The following is a 25,044-nucleotide window of genomic DNA, read 5'->3' as shown; positions in this document are numbered from 1 at the left end:
CTTAAGCTACAAGTTGTTTTATAATAAAATGATCGAGATCCCAAACTCCAATATTTATTAGGGCCCGAGCACCGAGTGGTGCGGGGACCTAATAATAATTGCTCGGATTATTAGGGTCCAAGGACCCCTTCTAGCAGGAGCTAGCCCTATTGTTATTCGTCCGTTTCTTTCTTCTTATTATTATTCCCACGCCTCTTTGAACCTTAATTTGACCCCCTAAACATGTTCAAAAACTCACCAAAATTGGCACACACCTCAGATTCAGCCAAAAATTTGATAAAATGAAAAAATTAACCCCAAACATGCCAAAATGTGCTCTCTAGCGCCACCTAGGCACCCCAAAAGGCCCTCACGGCCAGTAGGAATGTCGTAGAGAGATCAAACCAACATTGAAACGCTCGTCTCATCGAGACCCACAAATCACGCACTGACACCCCTAACCTATCTCAAACAGGAAGCCGGCAATTTGCCTTTCAAAATAAAATTTTCCAGGAAAAAGGGCTCCGAACAAAATGTATCTTCTCCTAGGCCGTAAATTGTATCAGCTTGAAACTCGCAGAGAAGACACACTAGGCCATGCTGATCAAAAGTTATTTGGGATTTTGTTGTTTCTCAAACGTTTTCCAAAAGCCAAGCCCTCAAAATTGGTCAGCCCAGAAGAAGCCCTCCCTGCTGCTCCCATTCAAATAAATGGGGGCAGCAGGGAGGGCTCTGCATAAGCTGTGGCAGTTGGGCCTCTACACACACACAAAAAAAAAGGTCCTACAGCTTTAAAAATGACATGGATAGATTCCTGACAAAATTTACTACAAAAATATCTTATTTTTAGAGAGATTTGGTCAAAATTGTGGCATCTGTGAGGTGAGATTCAAAAAGATTTCAGTCAATTTCACTCCTGATCAAGAGAGCAGTTGGTGATGATGTCACCCACTGACTGACAGATCAAAGCAGCTGCTATGCAGGCATTAGTTACCATGGCAACCAGGGGAAGCCCTTTAATGAGCTCTGATCACGCACACACATGGAGCTGTTCCAATAAAGCAGCCCATTTAAGCAATGCTTTAACGGGATGGTTGGGACTGTGGGTGGCTTCTCATCCACATACAGTCCCCCATAAAGTCTTTGGCGACGTCAGTCGCCAAAGACAGCCACACATATATCCCATATGAAGTGAATGGGTGAGATGGTGCATTTGTGTGTGTGTTAGCGCGCAAAGCACGCATGAGTGTGTGTTTGTGTGTCTTACAGATGCAGGTTTTTTGAACATTACAATAAGCTTACCCTGCAGCTGGTCATGTGACTCACCGAAGGCGGGAAAATGGAATGTCTAATACCCACCCATTATAAAGTCTGAGGCTTCTGACAGAGCTGCAGGTACACACCTCAGTCTAACTTTGAGCAGGTCAAAGGGTCAAAAAGGGATGAAACCCTCAAAGTGGAGGTCTAACGGGCATGAGGGACGTGCGACAGACCAAGGACCCGTCCAATGCTGCTTGCAGCTTTAATTAGTGGAGATGCTGGCAAGCATCCACACTATTGATATCCACGTCGGCCATCTTGAACTTTATTATTATTCTTCCTCCGCGCCGGCTATCTACTCCTTCATACTTTGTCGTATCGACACCGTTCAAACTTCAAAAAATCACATTTCTCCGCCATTCGACTGCTATGACTTTTCTCATTTCTAACTTTTATAATTTTTAAAATATTTAACTTTGTTTAACAATGTTAAGCAGATGGCAAAAAATTCACAAATTTGCACTTTTTTCCACTGCTCATAACTTTGGCACTCCTTGGGCTATTTTCACTATTTTACTCTCATACTCTTCAGCTTCTTCTGTAGAATTTTGCGAACTATAATACTCTTTTCTACTATTTATACTTTTTCAACTATCATGCTTTTTGCTGATCAAACTTTTTCTAAATTTTGGCTCTCTCAGACGTTTTAGAGTGAGACTTAGAGTGATGACATCACCGCCAGAGTGAGAAACAGACTCTTCAAAACTAGAGGCAGCTCTGTGAACAAACTGCTCTCCTGAGACAAATATTGGCTCCAGAGAAATAATTTTAACAGCAAAATGTAGCTACACCTCTCCTCTTGCTCACAAAAAAGATTTGAGGTCAATAGGATCAACGGTTTTGGCACAGTGATCTTCAAAGCGTGACCAACTCCTCTCCAGCTCCTAATCTGCAGCAATGCATTTTTTGATCAACGACTCCTGAGTGAGAGCTTTCGGTACCACTGTTTTTAACTCGCTCTTGTAGCATGATTTTTCACTTCCCACACATAAAAAACATATCACTGCGTTCCTCAACTTCTGCTGATTCTCACGGTACCTTTGATTTTCTGCTAGCTTTCACAACAACAGCTTAAATTGACTTTGTTTGAGTGCATGTTCTGGCCACTAAACTGAGCTTTCTGTGCAGTTTCAACAGAAGCTAACACAGGTGTTTCTAATTATGCTTTGATCTCAGCCTTGATTAAACAATGATGTCATGCAGGCTTTGATCACCATAGCAACCTCGGAGCCCCTACACAGACACAAGGATTAACTCCCCTTAACTATTACATACATGTATCTCCACATAGCTCCCATAGTTGCTCCTATTCACCATTTATGATGCCATTTCTCACCCATTGAAGCTACCTGTTGCAATTAAATACCACTTGCTTCCTCTTTTTAGCTTGTTTTTGCCACTATATCCTATTTTTGCCCCTGTTTTACCGTTTTTTCCACTTTTCACCCATTTAAGCTACCTTTTGCCATTAAATAGCACCTTTTCCTACTTTTGAACCCAATTCATTTTAAAGGCTACTTTGAGGTATTCTAGGCTACTTTCAGCTATTATAGGCTGCTTTGAGCTATTCTTATGCTACTTTCAGCTATTATAGGCTACTTTAAGCTATTCTTTTGCTTTCTTCAGCACTTTTTAGGCTACTTTCAGCTATTTCTATGCTACTTTCAGCTAATATAGGCTACTTTATACTATTCTTAAGCTACTTTCAGCTATTATAGGCTACTTTAGGCTATTCTTATGCTACTCTCAGCTATATATAGGCTACTTTGAGCTATTCTTATGCTAATTGCAGCTATTATAAGTGACTTTTTGCTATTCTTATGCTATTATGAGCTATTTTAGGCTACTTTAAGATATATTGATGCTATTTTCAGCCATTTTAGTCTACCTTGAGCTGTGCTTATGAACCTTTGAGTTATTTTTAGGCTACTTTGAGCTATTCTTATGCCACTTCCAGATATTTTATGCTACTTTGAGCTACATTGATGACATTTACATCTATTTAAGTCTACTTTGAGCTGTGCTTATGCTACTGTCAGATATTTTCAGATTACTTTGACCTTTATTTAGGCTACTTAAAGCTATTTGTATGGTACTTTTAGCTATTCTTATACTACTTTAAGCTATATTTAGGCTCTTTCTGGCTATTTAAGGCTACTTTGAGCTATTCCTACGCTACTTTAAGCTATATTAAGGCTCTCTCTGGCTATCACGGGCTAATTTGAGCTTTTCTTATGCTACTTTCAGCTATTTTAGGCGACTTTGAGCAATATTAATGCTACTTTCAGTCGTTGTAGGCTACTTTGAGCCATTCTTATGCTATTTTCAGCTATTTGTATGCTACTTTGAGCTATGTAGACTATATTCAGCTATTCTTTTGCTATTTTCAGCTATTTTACTCTACTTGGAGCTGTGCTTATGCCACTTTCAGCAATTTCTAGACTACCTTGACCTGTTTCTAGGCCACTTTGAGATTTTCTTATGCTACTTTTAGCTTTTTTAGGCTATTTCTGGCTATTTCAGGCTACTATGAGCTATTCTTGTGCTATATTCAGCTATTTTGGGTGACTTTGAGCTATTCTTATGCTACTTTCAGCTATTTTAAGGCTATTTTTAAGCTACTCAGAGCTTTTCTTTTGCTGTTTTCAGCTGTTTTGCTCTACTTTGAGCTGTGTTTATGCTACTTTCAGCAATTTTTAGACTACTTTGACCTTTTATTAGGCTACTTTGAACCATTATCAGGCTACTTTGAGATTTGCCTATGCTACTTTTAGCTATTATAGGCTATTTTGAGCTATTATCGGGCTACTTTCAGCTATTTTATGCTATTTTCAGCAAATCTTTTGCTTTTTCTGCGATTTTTAGTAGTTCTTCCACAGTTCAGCTCTCAGCACCCCTTAGCAATTTCAGCTGAAATTGCAATCTTGATCTAGTTACTGTTGTTATCCATGAATTTTCAAATTGACTGATTTACAAAAAAACTGAAAAAATAGTAAAACACATTAACATTTCTTGATTAATGTGTCAAATTATAGTTATTTACTTGCATTCCTGAACAGAAAAATGAGTTTTAGTGGTTGAAAGTTATACTTGATTCATTTCTGACTTCTCAGAGAAGCCCAGTGAGCCGGCTCAAATTTGGGTGAATTCAGTTTGAAATCCCTCATTCCTGTTCAAAATGGTAAAACGTGGAGAGCTCACTGGAAATGAAAGAGTTCGCATCAAAGCACTTTATGATGCTGGATGGTCTCTAAGACAAATATGACCGGTGGTCTAATAAATTTGTTAAGCACTGTAGCTTGCGGGGCTATAGCTTAGCTTTAGCTAAAGCTAACAAAGCAATAGCGAGCCACAATTCTGGTAACTACTACTAAAACGGGTCTATACATAATTACATCCTGGATTAGATCTCTGATCGTTTTCTGTTTTTTTTTTTTTGTTTTTTTTATTGAAATGTTGTTTAGTCTGTTATGTTTGCAATGTGGTCATTTCATGAATGTGACTGCCAGACTTTGTTTATGAATAAAGTTTAATTTTAAAAAACCTAAAACTTTGTATAGGCAAATTATGGCACTTCCTCTCTGACAGAGATGGCACCTCAGATGGACGGTTTGCAGCGAGACCTGGAGTTGAGTTGTCAACTATCTACCTGACCTTTTCTGGCTCCAATAAGCCAGGAGTCTTTTTAATCACATTGCCAAATTAATTGTGACTAAACACACGAACCAAAGATGTTAGCCATGTCCATCTTTTAATGTCTGTGAATACAGTATGGTCTTATTTTCTAACACAGTGACCTGGCTTACTTTTGATTTCTTGTCAGACAGAGTCGCAGTGGAACCATACTGTGTGAGCGGTCTTGTGCTGGAATTTCGATTGCTATCCAGGAAAGGACTGCAGGGGCTCCGACTCAGCTGCTGCCAGCTGCTGTAAGTCTCTCTGTGACGACTTGAAGAGGGGATCCTGGCAAAAATAAGTGTTTCAATAAAGAAAGGTGAGCCGGTCATGACATGATAGTTCCGACAAAAAGCACAGTTTGAAGTAAGAAAACTGTTTTTGCCTGTTAGCTGAACCTCTTAACCCCAACAATAACATTTACAAATGAAAATGAAATGAATTGCTCTGTTTTAAGATGTAAATTCATACCGTATGGGTTCACATGTGTAAGATGCTCCTGAAAATGTTCGAGAGATCCTCTTCGAAGCCCATGTTGAGTTACTAAATGAGGCCCCTGAAAAGCAACGCGCACCACATCACCCATGTTTACATTTGATGTGGTTGCTAGTAAGGAGATTAGATATGTAGATGCCCCTTGTTTCTGCATAGTGAATGTAAAGCCAGATGTTTGTTAGCTTAACAGCTGTACAAAGACTGGAAATGGGGGGAAAGCAAGCATTGCACTCCTTAAAGGAGAAGAAATGAACATGGCTTGCATGGAAGTATCTCGTAGCACTCAATTCTGAAGGTTCAGGGTACCTACAGTATTTCACTTCAGCCTTTATGGGCAGCTTATTAGCTTTAAGCCTCATTGTTGAACAGAGTTAATAAACATGTTTTTACAGACAAAAGAGACTTTAAAATTGGGAGGATCAGTGACTTACTGTGCAATTTGTCTCTGACAATTTGACTGCGATCTGTTAGCGGGGATCCATTCTCAGACACTGACACATGATCCACCTGCAATCACATTATTAAGTTCAAAGAAACATGGAGATGTAGCACCAATAAACAAGCTAGCAAAACAGAATACGGCTACGTCTATCTCTGGGTCAAAGCAATTCAAACTCACTGAGTTTCTGTAGACATCTTCTACCAGCTGTCTGACCAGCTGCTCAGCAGGAGGCAACATCGCGACCTTATGGTGAAGCTCACAGGTTTCCAGCACCGTCAGCAGGTCATTTCGCCGGACCACCACATCCTCACACATGCTGAGCAGCAAACCCTCTAGCTCTGCACTCAGCTGGACAGGCTAGGAGGAAACAAAACAAAACCAATGATGTGCATGAACTTGATATGTGATATGTGTGGGAGATAGAAGGTGGGAGCAATCACCTGGTTTTGAGGCAGACGATAATCAACACACCAATAAAGAGTCATCCCAAGAGAGTACACAACCATCTAAGGGACAAGGAAATGAGTCACGTAGTAAGAACACTTTAAAATCCCTTTTCCCAGCTCCTCAACCCCAAATCTTCATGTCTATATTTTGTAATAAGTGCTTTATTGAGTTTGAGTTTTCCAACCTTTTCAACTGCCGTCCTGGAGGAGGGCGTGTGACTCTGCTGAGCTTCAGGTGCCGTGAAGGAGGCCACGTCTTCATATCTGGCACAGCTTTTAAAGGCCAGACTGCCATTGGCTGACAGTAGCACAGAGCCTGGGCTCAGCACATTGCACATGTTACCTGAACCTAAACAGAGATTAAGAAAAGACACTTCTGACATTGACCAAAGCGACTATCTTATCTGATACTTGTTGTATAAAGAAATTATTTTAACATACAATGTACTCTGAATGCTGCTTTTAACTAACAAGAAGATGGTAAATGATAAGTTGTTACCTTCTTTTGAAATGTCCAGTAAGGCTTCAGTGCTGGCAAGCAGCAGACACCAGACCTCATCCTCGTCCAGTGGTGAACCCCGAGCCTCCAACACTTCTGCCAGGGTCACAAATGTACCCATCCTGCTGGGAGATACACAAACACCAGGGAAACACAGTCATGAAGGGAAAAGTTTATGTTAGGGCTGTCAGGATTAATCACATTCTTTTCAATTAACTATGACCCACAATTAGTGCACACTTTTTTTATAAGTATTTTTTTAAAAATTGCATGCTTTATTGTCGTTTCAACAAAACTTTGGTTAACCTGCTTTAGCATCTCCCTGCAGCCAGTGATGTAAAGTAAGTCCACCACTGCTCCATAATGACTCATTTTAAGTTAAAAAAAAAAAAAAAAACTCACTGATAGTTCAGCTGACGGGTCAAAGTTCATCTGAACCTTGTGTTATTAAACATTTATTATTTTTTGTTCACTTATTTCCTTTTCAGTAAAAAACAAGTTCCTTCTTTTGTCGTTAGGTTCATGTTAAAATCTTCAATCTACCTACAAGCAGGTCAGTATGCAAACTGGAAGTCAATTACCCTTAGTTTAAGATAGCAGAATAAAGTGCAAAAAAAGAGTGCAATTGATCAACATTTACTACAAAAAATCCTAAGATTAATTGTGATTACAATTTTAACCTTCTGACAGCCATAGTTTATGTGCATCTATTCAATACTTAGTACAAAAGGTAAGGAAAATTGTGTTTGGTAGAGATCTTTTAACGTTGGAAAGCCTGTTTATTTCCCTTTTAAATGATGCCACATTCTTAAGGAATATGCATTTGTGGGATGAGGAGCAGAGCTAAGTCTGTGCTGCTCATGAAAAATTTGAGAACAGAGTAGCTCAAATTTTTCGGCAAAAGCTTGCCCGATCTCCTCTGCCAATGCCAAACAGCTTATTCTGTCATTGACTCTTATTTGGTGGATTGGATGATTAAAGTCTGAATAAAAGACATATTGGTGTTTTAACTATTCATTCCTTTAACAAACAGGAGCCTCAGTAATGTGTGGAAGAACCGTACACAGCCACGACAGCCTGGCACCTCCTCCTCCTCCCGCTTGTCACCAGCCTGGTCACACACTGCTGTGGGATGGCATCCCATTCTTCAACCAGCATTTGTCACAAGTCAGCCAAGTCCCATAAATGTTCAATGGGGTTGAGGTCAGGACTGCTGGCAGGCCATTCCATCCTCTCCACTCCCAAATTCTGGAGGTAGTCTCTGATAAAACCCGCTCTGTTGGGGCCAGTGTTGTCTTCTAGGAGGATAGAGTTAGATCCCAGCCTGTGGAGATATGGGACTGCCACTGATTGCAAAATCACCAGTTGTTCCCTGCATCCTTTCCACACCTTGATCCTATGATCCAACTGCTGTAGGCAGAGTCTGGACTCATCTCTGGACAAAACAGGGGCCAATCAGACACCTGATTGTCAGCACCTGGGGGTACCAGAAGCTCAACGCTAGAGTAAATGGCAGGATAAGATGTTTGGCATTGGCAGAGAAGACTTGGCAAATTATTCATAGGCACAACCCACATATTCAGCTCTGCTTCTCATTCAACAAATGCATGTTCCTTACAAATGTGGCATAATTTAAAGAGGAAATAAACAGGATTTTTAATGGTGTAAGCTTTATTGCCGATAAGCATTGTTATAACAAAGAAATAATCTACCAAACACAAATTTCCTCACTTTATTAGTATCTATACATTTGTAAATGGACATAGGGTACAGTGTCTCATTGTCACCTGTCAGGAGATAATTACCAATGGAAATTAAAGTTCACTGGCGCTAATGCCAAATGAATGAATGAAAACTTGCAGTGTGCACTCCATATCTACTTTCACACATGAACTATTAGTGGTATCATAAAAGAATCAGTGGTAATCACACCAAAATATGGTATATGACATAACAAATTCAGGCAAATCGTATTTTATTCTAGAAATATTAATAACCAGCAGGCAACATGTTCTCACTGGCCAAAGCCCCACTGAGCAACCCCTAAGACATCAGACACAGTGAGAATCTTTAGTTCAGAGGTCAGAGTTTTAGACGGTCAAGCTTAGGGTTTAGTGGAATTAGATCTAATAGTTCACACGTCCAACTCCTCCGTTAATAGACTTACAATTTCTATACATTTAAATTTAAAGTGTTTTTTACTGACAATACAGTCACAGAAAATGATGATCTGAGTGATTAAGTAGCTTTAACTGAGCTTAATCAACCAAATAAATCACTCCAATAAGTTGCCGTTGTTGCATTAAAAGGTTGAGAAAAAAATACACAAGTTAGTTTTGTGTATTTTTTGTAAAATTTGGTTGTTCCTTTAAGAGTCTGCATACTAAATTTACTTGTACCTAGTCAGTCCAGTTTTTCCCAGTGAGCAGTTTTAAAGCACTCAAGTGCTTAGGCTAAAGGATTACTGAAACGGTAAATTACCCTGAGGGGATTCTGGTGACAGAAAATATCCAGTTTACTCCTGATAGTACACTGAAACCAAGTGGTTTAATACATATGCTTTCACTTTTTTATAATGTGAGTGAAAAAAGAAAAATGAATGACAATGCATACCCTCATTAACAGCTCATTTTAAAGTCATATGCAGATATTATTTGCTTATATTGTAATACTGTAATGTCAATCTACTGCCATTTTTTGATTGGTTAGTTGCTGCTCTATTTTTGCATTGCTTCTGTTGTGTTGAAACATTGGCTGGTAGATATGACAAGTGCTTGGAGAATATTTTGGCAATGCAGGTGTGACAAAGCTCCAAACATGGGACACCTCTATCCGGATGAGGGCTGCTCAGCAGTCCTCCTTCTTCCTTTGAGCAAACTGAACACCAGGCACCCCACTGATACATGACGTAATATGCACAGGTAGACTTAACTGAATCAATCATCCTGGGACTTACTCTCATTGTTACTGAAAAAAAAAAACAATTTAAAACAGTATCAAACAATATCTGATCAAATTAATGAGTAATTCAGTAATTCCCACCCCCTTAAAAACAGTATAATAATGCTCACTTCCTTCACTAGCGCATATTGGCATTGAAATTCAGACATTTGGTTGTGGGGTGAACATAAATTAAGGTAGAAAATACTGACAACCTTACTGCTGAACTCTGTAATTCTGTGACAGGAACTCAAGGGACAGCTGGATATTGATAAATATTGATGGGAAAAGTACAAGCTATGGTGGCCTGGAAGTGCAAAACAATTTAAAAAGTCTGAAACACTTAAAAACTTGTGACAAATTTACATAACCCAAACATTTTTACATTTCATGAAACAAATTTACTTTAGCAACAAAGCTCTGAAACAAAAATTACAGACAACAGTATCTTACAAAAGGGGAATGTACCAAATGCCGAAAGTTACCAAAGTTTAAAGTTTTGTATAAATATTTTGGACATTGTAATTTTGTAGATTTCAAGTATTTTAATTAATGTAAAAGTTATTCAGACTTTGTAGTTTTAATTCAGAACTTTGAAATTTCTTTTAAGAAAATGTTAAATTGTTTCAGACTTTGTAATTTTGTATTGGCTTTTGTAAATTTGTTTCAAGTTTTGGTAAGGTGTTTCAGATGTTGCAATTTATATTAAACTTTATAACTTTGCTTCAAGTTTTGTAAAGGTACTTCATACTTTATAATTTTGTATCAGACTTCAATTTGTTTTGTAAGGGTGTTTCCAACATTGTAATTTTGTACTGGACTTTGTAAATTAGCTTAAAAAAATATTAAAGTGTTTCAGACTTTGTAATTTTTTATCAGCTTATGTAAATTTGCCTCAAGTTTTGTAAAAGTGTTTCAGACTTTGTTATTTTATTTTGTATATTGAATATATGTTACAAGTTTGGTAGAGTGCCTTAGACTTTATTTTATGTCCAACTTTGTAACTCTGTTTTTCAAGTTTTGTATTTTTTTACTGGACTTTGTCAATTTGTCTCAAGTTTGTTTTTCAAGGTGTTTCAGACATTGAAATTTTGTATTAGACTTAGTAAATTTGTTTAAAGTTCTGTAGAAATGTTTCGGATTTTGTAATTCTGAATCTGACCTTGTTTATTTGTTATAAGTTTCCCAAAACATTTCACACTATTTAATCTTCTACTGGACTTTGTCCTTTTGTTTGTTTTAAGTTTTTAAGTGTTTCAGAGTATGAAATTTTGTATCAGACTTTGTAAATTTGACACATGATAGGCATTTTTTAACCAATATCTGATACGCTGAAAGTACAAAACAAAAGTCTAAAGTCTGAAACATTTTAACAAAGCTTGAAATACATTTTCAACGTCTGATACAAAATTACAAAGTCTGAAAAAGTTTTAACAAAAAACATTTTACATTTCATGAAACAAATCTTAAATAAAAAAAAAACTACATGTAAAACCTTAGACTTACATTTTACAAAACAAATTTACCAAACACTTTGACATGAACTGAATTAAAAAAAAAAAACTGCTTCAAACTCTGTAATTTTTTCTTTTGTCAGACTTTAATTGTTTTTTTACATACTTTGTAATTTTTCATCGCACCTCTGGGCCACCGTAATAGGTGGCTTGAGTGTAACATCACACTAAGAGGGGCAATACCTGAAATGATTTAACTATTTTTGAAGGCTTCATGCATATAGTGCCAGGACACCTGTGCATACGAAATATTGTCTTTAGGATTAAAAAGCTACAAATTCAAATAGCTCCAGCAAATCAAGAGCCAAAACTTTGTGCTCCACCTTTATTTTAGAAAAGAGAACACAGACTGCATAAGACTGAACTCTGAAAAGAGGGAGTCTCCTATGGTGGTGGATGGAAATTGGGCTGAAAGCAGTGACTTCAAATCTATTTGTCCTTTGCATAATTTTGTGGCTAATAACTGCATAAATGTAGCACTATAAGGAGTTAGCTTGTTTTCAACAGTTGCACAGTTTTCCTTCTCGGTTCCAAAATCAGATTAACATCCGGACGTTAACATGGCGGCCTCCAAGGACTGTCTAATCATAATCATCTTATTCCTTCTTAAATTAGAGTTAGTAAACAAAAACAGAAGACAAATGTTTGCATTTATTATTTAACACATTTATAACATGCTTCTTCGGTGTCTTTTAATGTTACTATAAGTGTGACTACACTACAGTGTGCTGTCTTAGTTACTACTGCCGCTGCTGTCACTGGGATTTCCGTTCGGTGACCTTTGGGACACATGAATAGAATTAAAACTCGGACAGACAGCAGACAAGCTTACGGTGGCATGTCAGGTGGCATGATAGAATTCCAAGTATCAAGAACACTTTGATTTAATTCAGCCAATATAACCTTGGGTGAAATGTCTATGCGATCAACAATTAGTCAAAGCCGTTTTGTTTTTCCAATAAAGGAAAGGTACATGAGTAACTAATGACATTAGTGTGGTTCTGTCCTGATTAGGTGTTCGAATAAGTCATTGCAAAGTGAGTCAGCGTGAAAGGAGTAGGACCCTGAAACTTGAGCAGCTAAATGGAACACAGCCATCGTTGACTGACATTATTAAAAGCTGTGCTTTAGCCACTTTGACATGTCAGTATGTCTTAGCTTAAATAGCAGATTATTTGAATTAGTTTCACAAGTATGCATACTAATATGTACCCCTAACTGTTTAAAGAAGTATGAATGATCGAAAGGCTAACATTTGTTTATCCTTTTATTTTATCTCAAACAAGAAAATGATAAAAACTCACTGAAATGCTCTTTGTTTTATGTTAACTAAAAGGCATGCAATAGCTTACTCTGAATTGTTTGCTAGCTTCATTTATCCAGACAATTTGAGCATGCAGGCTCTTCTTCCATGTTTTAAGCATAAACTGTATGACATGCTTAAATGCTTTGGACATAATACTCCTTAGTCACTCATTTTTCTTCACTCCTGTGTGCACACTGTTACTGTCTGAATTTTATTACAGCAGCAGAAAAATATATAAAGAGCTCTGTGCTGAATGCAGCTTGCAATGTCTGGAAACTATTTTTCAAGGTCTAAAGGTATGACTTCAGACTGAAAACTTGGTTGTGACGCAAAATGTGTCCTACCTTATTTCATCCAGTATCTGAAGAGATTGTTCTTAAGTTCCTTCAGACCTAATCCTTCTTCCTCTTATGCATCCCTTCCTGCCATTCCAGCCATCTCTCCCCGGTCCGAGCACTGCCTATCATGACAGCCTTTCATTGATAACTCATCCCCTCCTAGCACCTCAAGTGTCTCCACAGAAAGGACACATCAGCTCCATAACATAATTTGTCCTCCTCCTAGCGCTACTGACGTGTTGTTTCTGTGTTTTCATTTATTTTCTACTATTTTTAGCCGAGGGAACATAAGAACATAATTGGATTTGCAGGGCAAGCTAATGGCAGATGGGGCTGCAAAGGACCAGTCCATTGTAGGCGGTACTGCTAATCTGATGTTTCTGCGACAAGTGACACATTAATTATCCCACTTTCTTTGGTACTGTACATAGATTAACACACAATTGGTTGGCCAGTCCCCAAGGCTTGATGACTAAGCAGGTTTTGTGGAACATGCTCCAGGCTTGTTCAGTTGTCTCTGTGTGTCGGTTTATTGCATTGAAGCGATAACCTGTGCTGATGTTTATTATGAAGTAGCCTATTTGCACACACACTGCTTCACCCTTTGCTACATCATTGGTTAAAGCCTTAAAACTTATTGAGGTATTATCCAGGCCTCTGCCCCTTAAAGCATCAAGGGTATTTAACACAAAGACCTCACCTGCATGGGATCTCCTGCAACCATGGCAACCTTAAAGGATCAATGGATGACACTGAAAGTCAAACACAGCATCAGGGCACAAGTATCTTGTGTTTATCTACAAAGCTTATTTGGGCAAGGATGTAATGTTTTTTTCAAAATTTGTCTTAAGTATTAATCCTACAGTATGTTGCAGAACACAACTAGATTGTATTATTTTTATCAGTGATTTAGAAACTGGAAATGAAGTACTAGACAGAGAGAAAGATAGAACATATAACACAGTGAAAGTCCACCATAGATTCCTAATACTTGATATTAATATAAATTATATGGAAGCCCTAAGAGGACATACCATCCTATACATTTTGTCTTCTTAAGAGCCCAATTTATTTGTTATTTTGTTATTTAAAAAAAAAACACCTATTACCCCAAAATAAACAATTAATTTCAGTAACGCTCTCAAGATCACCTTTTGGGAGGAAATCAGAAATATCATGACAGATAGCTATGCTAAGTCAAGATCTAAAAAAAGCACAAACATTTTGGCTACACATCACAGTAGAAACGAGTGAAATAAAAGATATGGATGTATGTCTGCTAAAGGCTTACATAATTATAGTTAGGGATGCTTGATAGTGGATATAAAAAAATGCAGATATTTACAAAATAATTTCAGCTGATAACTACGGTGGCCTGGCAGTGCAAAACAAAATTACAAAGTTTGGAATATTTTTACAAAGCCTGAAACAAATTTACAGTAACCAAACCATTTTAACATTTCATCCAACATATTAACATTTGCAAAACACTTTTACAAATGGCAAAACAAATTTACATAAGAAAAAAAAACAACTAAAAAATCCAATAAAAACAACAAAATAAGCAATAACTTTTACACATTAAACACATTAACAGAGTCTGATACTAATTACAAAGTCTGAAAAATTTTAACAAAATAAATAAATAAATAATTAAATAAATAAATAAATTTCATGAAACAAATTTAGAATTGAAGAGGACACATTAAAAATTTCAAATTTACATTAAAAAAACAATTTGACAAAACATTTTTACATGAGCTGAGACAAATTTACAAGTTGTAGAACACTTTAATGACTTTCAAAACAAATGTACAAAGTTATCTTATGGAAAGGGAATGCAGTACATGCACAAGTTTCAAATTTTGTAAAAGTGTTTCAAACTTTGTTCATTTTGTATTTGACTTGTAAATTTGTTTTAAGTTTTGTAAAACTGTCAGACTTTGATATTTTATATCTGACTTTGTAAATTTATTACAAGTTTAGCAAACGTGTCTCAGACTTGGCCCAAATTTTCTATAACTTTTGAAACAAATTTAAAAACAATGGCATCTTTTTAATGGACTTTATAAATGTATTTGAGGATTTGTTAAAGTGTTTCAGACTTTGTAGTTTTGTATTGGACTTCATATATTTGTTTCAGGTTTTATAAAAGTGTTTCAGAACATGCAATTTTATAATGGAATTTGTAAAACGGAATTAAGTTAAAGTGACTCAGACTTTGTAATTTTGTATTTCATTTCCAGGCCACCGTACAATACTTATATCTATACTGCTATTTAAATGTAGTCCATACTTTGAAACTTCAGTCCTTAAAAAACACAATTTAAAGTTTGAGGATGACCAAATTTAATAAAGTTTAGTCCTGAAAGCACATTTTAAAGTGTCTGGAATGATGAATAAATTAAAAAAAAAAAAAAACAGACTAAAACTCCAACAACCTACTTGCTTTAGGGCCAACATTTGCAGGTAATAGACAGTTTTAATAGACAAAATATCACTTGTGAATATCAATACTGATAATTCACTGTTTTGCTAATATCTGCCAAATCAAACCGATAATACTGAGCATCCCTACTTTTAGTAAAGCAAATGTAGTAACGGAATTAATCAGGCAATTGGAACAAAAATGATAGACTATTATTAGAATAGTTACACTGATTGAAGCATAATGTGTAAAATACTGAGCCAAAGTTAAACGTTAAGCTATAACCTCCTTAACTGAAATTGTATTTTTTTGGATTTACTAAATACTAAGTGGGTTTGTCTCGAAGAGCTAGTAATTAAAACGACTTAAATAGGACTAAAAAACAACAGCAGCTACTAGCTACTTGCTGGCTAAATGCTAACCCTGAGGCAAAAACCATTTATAATTCTTCTGTATGTAAAATATTTGGGTGTAAAGTTGATTGTTTTTACGTACACTGCAATGTGTTTTTTTAAAACACACCTTGAACTGGGTCCAGTTTGCATCTTTTACGTCCCAGTTCCAGTTTCAGTTCAAAACGTTGCGAAACCGTCACTTCCGCTTTCCTGGAGTGGCTGCCGGGAACGCGCAAGCGGTCTTGAACGCTTCCCTGGTCCTCATTGTGCAGCCGAGGAAACATCGCAAGGTTTCGACGACGTTGGTATGAAATGGCAGAAACTGCTTGTGTCACGGAAGTACAAAGATTAGGCTACGAAGAAGCAACTAATGTTTTTTGTGATGATCATGGCCTGCTAGAGTGAGGGAGACGGGAGTGTTTCTGGAGGAAGAAAGGATTAAAGAGCTGTTTACTCTCTAAAACCGTCCGGGTTGTGTCTCCGGGAAGCAGCAAACGGCGACTGCGGGTCGACACTGTTGGAATTAACCGGAGAGGGGTGAGCTCGACATATGGATTTTTTCTTCCTGTAAGACATGTTTGACGTGTTTTTGTCAGCCGTTGGGGGATGGGAATGGTCAAATGTGGGTCACACTCGTTACTGTAAGTAGGTGTTACTGTAGTATGTGGTGACCACCACAGAAGGCAGGACAGGTCTGGCCTAACTGGTAAAAGACAACCAGACCGAGTGGCACTGGGAAGCACTCTACTGTAACCTCTCCATGTAATGCTACACACGTTAGCACCGTTATACTGTAACCTCTGAAACCGGTTGTGCCAGTCACAAAACTAGCTAAAGGTCTAAAAGAAATGCTGTGTGTCAGTCTGTGGCTAGCTAAAGATATTAACAGTATGAGCAGGAATAACGTACACGCCTTTGAATACACCCTGTGGTTTGGCTAACAGTTTGCTAATGTTCTGCGTTATGTTATTATCATGCATATATGCTTTTGTCAGGTTGAAACGTGCACAGACAGAGCACAGCTGTGTCCACCCTGGTTTCCACACTGTTTACGAGAATTCAATATAAGACCACGTATATAAAATATCAGATGTCCCTTTATACAGAGCTAAACGTGCTTGTGTATGTTGTTTGCATGTTATGCATGTAAAGTAGAGCCCTCGGTGAACTACACATTTAGGTTTGAACCCAGAAATTCTTTCTTAGCAGTTGCATAATGTTGTAGTGTGGTTTATCTGTGTGATATTGATCTAACTGTACTCAGCTATCAGCTACTTTTAATTGAATGAAGTAGAAATGCTTATCAGGCCAGCTGATAAAGTCAGATTTATGGCCAGTCACCCTTTATTAAACAGTAATAGTAAGTTTGTTGTGAACGTATGATTCCTGAAGTCCATTCTGGCTCCCGTAGCCCATACACTGCAATGCACATTGCTTGGAAAGCTTTCTAAGCAACGTGCCAAGAAACCAGCAGTGGTCAAACACAAATACTAAGAAATATGATTCCTGCACCAAAAGTGAAAGCTGGCCTGCAGAGATGAAAACGTGAGTCCTAGTTTACTCATGATACATCCACAAATCTATAGGTCCTATTGGGTAAGAGTTTCACAGTTTAGTTACCAGTTAACATAGATCTCTCATCTTTTATAATGGTTTTAAAATAACATTAATACCTAGCTCTTTTATCTATTTAATGGATGGGCTTATTGTTATGTTAGAGCATGGTTGTCAAACTCAAGGCCCATGGGCCAAATCTGGCCCGTGGAATGAATATATCCAGCCCGCAAGATCATATCATATTTGTATTATAAGTGGCCCATCAGTATGAGGTCTGCAGATTTCCTCCAGTATAAAAATGTAAACTTCAACATGATTATTTAAAATATCCTTGTTAAGCCATACAAATCTGAAAAATTAAAGAGTGAGAAAAAATGATAAAAGTCAAGAATGTGGGGAAAGAGAGACATTGGTGTTTTATTTCATATTTTCAATTTTGCATCTCAAACTTATGATTTTGACTTTTCATTTCGTACTTTCACCTTTTCAACTCATAATTTGGACTTTATGTCACACTTTATTTTTTAGCTTCCCAATTTTAAATTTTAAGTCATATTTTGACCTTTTTAACTCCTAACTTTGGCTTTTTAATCCCATATTTTGACTTTAAAATACATGATTTCAATCTTTTTTCTCATATTTTGATATTTTAAATGAATAATTTTTACTTTTTATATTATATTTTGACCTTTTACGCTCCCAATTTTGAATTTAAGTCATATTTTTAACTTTTAAAGTCATCATTTTGAATTCTAGCTCATATTTTGACATTTTCAACTCCTAATTTTTGCCTTTTTTATCCCATATTTTGAACTATCAGACTCACAATTTAAAATCTGAAATCATATTTTGAATCTTAAACTCATGATTTCAAAATTGATCTCATATTTTCACCTTTTAAACTTATGATTTCAACTTTCTATTTCTAATATTGTGTTCTGATATTTTGAACTAATAAGTTGGAATTTTTATCTCAGATATGAGCCCTTAAATTCATCATTTTTACTTTTTGAATTTCCAGATGATCTATCATCAGTGCTGTTTTTTTAGTTTTTTTTGCTGGTGAAAATGAGTTTGACAGTTATGGTTAAATGTTGACCCTGTTAGGCCCTCAGGTTAGACCTGAATCCCGAATTCGGCCCCTGCTGTGATTGAGTTTGACACCCCTGTGTTAGAGCCTGATGCTACTGTTAAGAAAAGTTTATTTTCAGTAATCTACTTGCAGTACCCCGTCATAACAAAGCGAAAACAGAATTGGAGAAATGTTTGCAACTTAGCAAATTAATAATAAAAAGTTGGAATATTACATTTACAGTTCAGACCCTTTGCAGAAACACTTAAAATTTCACTCACATTCCTCCCATTTTTCTTGATGATTGCTGAGATTTTTCTTGATTTGGCAAAAAAAGTCCACATGAAAGCTAGCGAGAGGCTTCTGTCTAGCCATTCCCAGATAAGTGGAGGGCTACAGTGATGGTTGTCCTGGAACTTTGCCCCATCTTTACACAGGATTTCTTGAGGTCAGTCAGAGTAACTATCAGGTTCTTGGTCACCTCTCTTACTTATGCTCACTTTGGCCAGATGTCCTGAGCTATGAGGCCTTCTACGGAGGTGTGAGCCTCTCCAAATATCGCCAAACCAATTCAGCTTATCACAGGTGGACTCCAGTCAAGGTGTAGACAGATCTAAGGAAATATCCAGAGAAATGGGAGGCGCCTGAGCTAAATTTCAAGTATCGTTAAAAAGCTTCTAAATACTTGGGTCTATGTGAAGAGTCAGTTTTTATTTTTAAAAAGTGGTGTAAATTTCTACAGTTTTATTTTCACTTTGTCATGATGGCACACTGTAGCATCAGGCTGCAACATAACAAAACTGAAAAAGTCAAGGGGGTCTGAATTCTTTATGAATACGCAGTATATGTCACAGCTGTGTACCATGTGTGGCTACTCTAGATAAACGCTTTAATGCTAACTTGAACATATACTTTATTGCATGTCAAATTTTCCATGCAGTATTCTACAATCCTATTACACATTTTTTGTCATGCCATGCAGGCCTAATACCATTCATGTCGAGCCCAAAAACATGCATGCACTAGTTATCCAGCATTAACCACCAGACAGCTACAACCTATGATAGAATTATAACAGCAGCATACAAAATGTCAAATGGTCATAGTTGAGGGATTAGACATTTTCTTGAGAACAGCCATCTCTATGAATTGAAGTCAACATTTTGAGGTGTTGTAATTTTTTTCTGTCATGAAGTAAGGCAACAGAGGTGTGAGATTTGTTTTTTTTAAGAGAGGGAATCAAAAATGAATAATTCTTTCCAGTTTTACCCCTGGTTGTGCTGGTGAGCCTTGCTGTCTTCAGCATTTGTTGTTATTAGGTGTTGGATTTGATTGCAAGAGTCTCGGCATAAATCTTTGCCATTGATAACAGGTTGGTAAATTGCATGTGTAAATGCATACAGACAAATTTTTACACACCGTCTTCACCTGGAATTTTTCCTCCAAGCCACCTATTTAAATCTCTGGTGTCAGGGTGAGCTGATGAAGTATAGATGATTGCATGATATGCAATGCAAAACGTCTCTGCTGCAAAATAGTTTAAAACTGATATTTTGACACAAATTTCAGGTTAAAGAAATATTGCACCCTCTGCGATTTGAAAATTGCAGCAGGGCACATTGCGATTTAATCTAATTTGCGATTAATTGCCCAGCCCTACATTGCACTATTTGTATTTTTAAGATAATTGTCTGCAATTTCCATAGAAGTTTAAATAATAACCATAACATTTTATTCTTATGAAAGAACTTCTAGTAGGAACGGGTTCCACTTGTCCCAAATAAGTGGAAAAAACAAAAATATCACGTGGATAGCATTAGTTTAGGTGGGCCACCAAGTTGAGCGCTGCCATAATTGAAATCAGTGGATATCACGGAAGTCCTCATCAGCTGACAGCCAGCTGATTTGCTCTAAGCGGCTATTGGCTAATTACGCTCATGCTGCCTTATAAACTGCTTGCGCCTGGCTATACTCTGCTCTCCTCCACCCCAGCTCCTCCTTCAATCCAGTTGTTGTCATTGCTCTGCCCGGGGTTTTTTGCTGCTTCTTTCACTTGCTCTGCCGTATGCTTTCTTTATTGGCATCATTGGAATACCAGACAGATAGTAATGTGCACTTTGTTCCCTATTTTTTTTTCTTGCTTGCAAGTATGTTCTTCTCCATTCATCTGTTGTTTCTATAAATATTTCCAATAACAAGCAGCACTGGTACAAAGGCAAAAACTCAAACTAGAGCATGTAACTCTGTTGCTTTACCTGCCATGTCTGCACTGTCCTTTTTACATTCTGCCTCCCAGGATCTGCCTCCATTCCGTTGGGATCCAAGCAAGTCATAGGGTTTCGTTGGGACCTGCTTGTAATTTTTTGGGAGAATTTTCAGGAGTGCGAAAAAGACTTATATCTAATATATCCAATATCATAGAATAAGACCACATAATTTGTATTTGAGCATGATTACAGGAGAGCATGTGTTGTTTACCGCTCACAATAGCGCATAGATATTTCCTTTAATTATGAGGACACTGGCTAAGGTTGGGTTCAGATTAAAGAGAGTCTGAGTTTTAAAAAGCCCCTTCTGACAAATAGAGAAGAGAAATGTGGTTCAGTGCCTTTATCTGCACCCAAAGTTGGCACTGACTCTGCCCTCATGGCTCTTGTCAGCAGCCATTACTACTGAATGTGAGCAGTTCAAAGATAAAATCCAACTCTGCCAGATTGCTGGCGGTCTCGATCTGGGCTGCAGATAACACAAACCTTGTTCCTTTTTTTGCACGAAAACTGGACAGTAAAGTCAGTTAGTGACAGAGCTGACCTGTGATTTCCACTGAGAGACAGATCGACTCCCTGCAGACACAGTGTGATGGACAGCTGTGAGGGAGGAAGCGGTGTAAATGTGGACAGGACTGCCACAGATAATGTGTTCACCTGTACATAAGCCATACCTGACACTTTATGACATGACAGCTTTGTATTCTGTTCTGTCATGTAGTCAGGAACAGTCCCTCCCCACTAGTGTTTTTAAACAGAGGATGACAACATTGTCAGCTGTGGTTTGCAACGATGCTTTTGATCCCTCAATGCATGTATATGACAAAGATGCATTGGTGTTAATCAATCTATTTGAACGAACCTTGACCCTTAAAGGTATGGTTTACTCAGATAAGGAAAGTGTAGTTGTAACTGTAGTTTTGTCATGTCTAAGTGAACTGAACGTAACTACAAACTTAACACCTTGGGTATAATTTCACATGAGCCACACTAGTTTAAATCTGCCTCCAACACTTAAAAAGGGATGACAACCCCAGCCCCATATTCATGTGCAGCCACATACTCTCCCAGCAGCACTCCCGTCCTCTCCTCTCTTCAGATAAGAGAGCACATCATGCTGAAGCCTAACATCATCTTACACATATTCAACAGCGTTAAAAAAGCCTACCTGTAGCTTGTAGAACCTGACATGAGTACACACCCTCTCACCAGTGTGGCCTATATTTGATTTATTTTTCTGAAAAGCATACTTGAAGTGGCTCACATGTTATTTCTGCTTCCTTTGAAGCCTGGTAGTGCTTGGAAATGAAGTTGACATTTTTGCTGCTGTGGGGATCAGTATGAAGTGTGACGTGGTTACCCACTAGGCATGAGCTACAAACCTTTAATGTGCTCTATAAAATAATTCAATATGTTTATTTATGCATGTGAAAACTGACACATACTGAAGTGTGTTCATTAGCTTTTGCATACAGTTTTTTTATTAGTGGGGATGCTGAGCATCCACACTATTGACATTCGTGTCAGCCATTGTGTTTATTATTCTTCCGCACCGGCTATTTCCTCTTTCAAACTTTGTTGTATCTATACCATTTAAACTTTAAAAGATTAAGTTTCTTCATCATTAAACCTTTATAATTTTTAAAATATAGCTATTTCCTTACTATCTTCGACTATTTCTATGCCTCTTCAGCCAATGAATGCCATTTTCAGCAACTTTTAGGCTATCTTCATCTATTTTTGTGCTTTTGGCTATTTTCAGCAGTTCTTCCACAATTCAGCTCGCAGCATCCCCCACGCAATTTCAGTGGAAATTGCGGTTTTGATCTAGTTCTGTTTGGTGATATAGAGTATGGACCACAGTAGCAATAATCTCACAATAAAGTAATGACTGATTTTGGGCATAGTGTCACATAATGTCATGATATGCAATAAACTGAAAAATACAAAACACCTCTCCAGGATTAATGTGGTCAGTTCCACATCTTATCATACATTTGACTCTGAACTTCGTTCCAACTTCATCCAAAAATTTCCAGCTACCCTCATGCCTGAAATATTTCTGGATCATTTCTACACTTTAGTGGCTTATGCAGTTGTGCACACTAGATACCTCTGTGTTGGTGTATTTTTATAGCTCTGCATTACTCTGTCTATAAGCTAGTTTGTTCTTCAGTGGGCTTTCTAAGCTAGTTATATTACCATTGTCTGGTCCAACCACATTCACCGTGTGTTTGTGTAAAGTATTTGCTCGATTATGGCTAAAATCAGGATTTGACATGCACCCATGCATTGGTTTAACATCAGTAGCAATGGTTTACAAAAAAAAGTGTTAGTTGAAGAGGCAGGGGTGGATCTAGACATTTTGACTGGTGCGCCCAGCTGGGACTCTGACTTTCCAGGGTTGGCATGAAGTTTGTGTGCAGACACACAAAATGGTAATCATTTACAAACCCTTACTGTCCCCATTTATCATATCTTACCTTAGCACAAAAAGTAAGGAAGTGTGTGTTTGGTAGATTATTCCTTTGTTGTAACTGCTTCTTGGCAACCAATCCTATTCTATTGGAAAGCCTCCTCTTTTCTTATGAATAGTGCCACATTTGTAAGGAACATGCATTTGTGGGATGAGCAGCAGAGCTGAGTATGTGGGTTGCGCTCTTGAAAATTCTTCCAAATCTTCTCTGCCAATGCCAAGCAGCTGACTGACTCTTGTTTGGTGGACTGGATGACATAATGCCAATTTAACAACTAATTCATTTAACAAACAGTAGCATGTGGAAGAACCATACACAGCCACAACAGCTTGGCACCTCCTCCTAATGCTGGTCGCCAGCCTGGTCACACACTGCTGTTGGATGGCATCCCATTCTTCAACCAGCATTTGTTGCTAAAATTCATTCCAACAGCCTTAATCCTAAATGTACATATAGAGACAGAACTTAAAAAAGAATATAGATACAATTCTTTGTTTTATGGAAGTTGAGCAAAAATGTGAAATTAAACCTAAGGCAAACACTGAATATGGGACCTACAGGATTATGAACATTTGTGCTTTGCTTAATGTAGTGACATTATTCAATTTTTGTGACAGTTTTGTAGTTACCTGCACAATATATTTTTTTATTTGGTCTTTTTTTTGTACTTTTGTGCCACATGATTTTACACAGGCTAAGTCACTCTTATGTATGTGTATTACAAAGAGGTGCAACATATTAACTAACAGCATGAGCTTCACACACACACACCCACACACCCCCCCACCCACACACACACACACACGACACTGTTCCATACTGCCAGCTGCCCTCTTTACATAGACTGTGTTTTGGCTGTGTAACACCTGTGCTAGCATTTCTACCACTCAGCTCAACAGCAGAATGACTTGGTCTAACCACTTTGTATCTTTCACATTCAGAGGAAAGCCACAGCCTTGACTTTAACACGGGGTGGTTATGAAACAACAGTAGGTGGTTGAGATACATCTATTTACATTTTCAGTTTCAGCTTAGGAGCGTTAGTATCAACAGAGAGAACAGGTTGGGGTAAATGTCAGTTCAGATTCATATTTGGGTTGGGCTGAGGAATAAGGTTTGTAAAGGTTACAGTCAGACCAACATATTCATGTAGCTTTGGGTGTTGTCAAGTGCTTGGCCTTCTGACTAACATTTAGCAGTATGTCCCTCAGTGCAACATAAGAGAAGTGAGTTTAGCTTCTTTTTTCTAAGCTTTTTTTTCATCTCTTTGCTTCTGCACCACCTGGCTCAGCTCCCTGTCTGCAGCTGAGACAGAGGAGAGACAAAGATGAGCAGAAGCAGAAAGGATTAAACAGAAGTGTAGGAGAGACGGCAGCAGGAGGATATACAAGCAGAGTTCAATGTAAAGATTTCTTTTCTGGTGTCTTGTTTTGCTTTTTGACACTTTTAGACTTTGATTTCCTGTGTGTCAAAGTGTCTAGTCATAAATGAGTGTGTCTGAATGCAGAGAAAGCAGCGCATATGCTCACTGATCTTTGGTTTTAATTGCTTTGGCCTTGGTCTTGACTTGCTTTCCACTCTATCTGCTCTGAACCCGACTCAAAAGGATTTTACTGCAGCCTTGCAAATAGAAGAGAAAGCAAAAACTGGAGTAAAGGTTTCAAGAAGATGAAGATGAGAGCAGCCGATGCGCGGAGGGGAAGGGAAGGCTGATGGATACTGAAAGGAAGGGGGTGGGCTAGCTGTTGTTTCAGAACTCTAGAGGTCGGATCATTGTCCGAGAAATGTACAGCTATCATGACAAAGCCGACCTTCTCAGTACAATGTTCCAAATTCCACTAATGATTCGTGGTCTTCAGAGCCAGCATGAAACCCAGCTTCCTATTTTCTCTCA

General features: G+C 37.7%; 2 protein-coding genes across 3 annotated transcripts in view; one reads left to right on the top strand and one right to left on the bottom strand.

The window, feature by feature from the left end:
* Nucleotides 1–15,969, bottom strand: part of frmpd2 (FERM and PDZ domain containing 2) — a 50,033-nt gene extending 34,064 nt beyond the window's left edge. Inside the window, exons 1-9 of the mRNA XM_041816368.1 lie at nt 15,905–15,969; nt 13,655–13,684; nt 6,857–6,978; nt 6,543–6,706; nt 6,352–6,417; nt 6,089–6,268; nt 5,901–5,976; nt 5,446–5,530; nt 5,106–5,262 (exon numbers count right to left, since the gene is read on the bottom strand). Coding sequence (XP_041672302.1) covers nt 5,106–5,262; nt 5,446–5,530; nt 5,901–5,976; nt 6,089–6,268; nt 6,352–6,417; nt 6,543–6,706; nt 6,857–6,978; nt 13,655–13,684; nt 15,905–15,927 — 903 coding nt within the window. The 5' untranslated portion in view covers nt 15,928–15,969. The remainder of the gene's footprint in view (nt 1–5,105; nt 5,263–5,445; nt 5,531–5,900; nt 5,977–6,088; nt 6,269–6,351; nt 6,418–6,542; nt 6,707–6,856; nt 6,979–13,654; nt 13,685–15,904) is intronic.
* Nucleotides 15,970–16,046: 77 nt separating this feature from the next.
* Nucleotides 16,047–25,044, top strand: part of mapk8b (mitogen-activated protein kinase 8b) — a 44,230-nt gene continuing 35,232 nt past the window's right edge. For both annotated transcript variants that reach the window (XM_041816424.1, XM_041816423.1), the window contains exon 1: nt 16,047–16,314. The gene's annotated coding sequence lies outside the window, so the exon portion shown is untranslated. The remainder of the gene's footprint in view (nt 16,315–25,044) is intronic.

Source organism: Cheilinus undulatus, linkage group 20 (assembly GCF_018320785.1).
Source record: "Cheilinus undulatus linkage group 20, ASM1832078v1, whole genome shotgun sequence".
NCBI lineage: Eukaryota > Metazoa > Chordata > Actinopteri > Labriformes > Labridae > Cheilinus > Cheilinus undulatus.
Note: the sequence above shows the minus strand (reverse complement) of the source record. Positions and strands in the feature narration are given on the sequence as shown.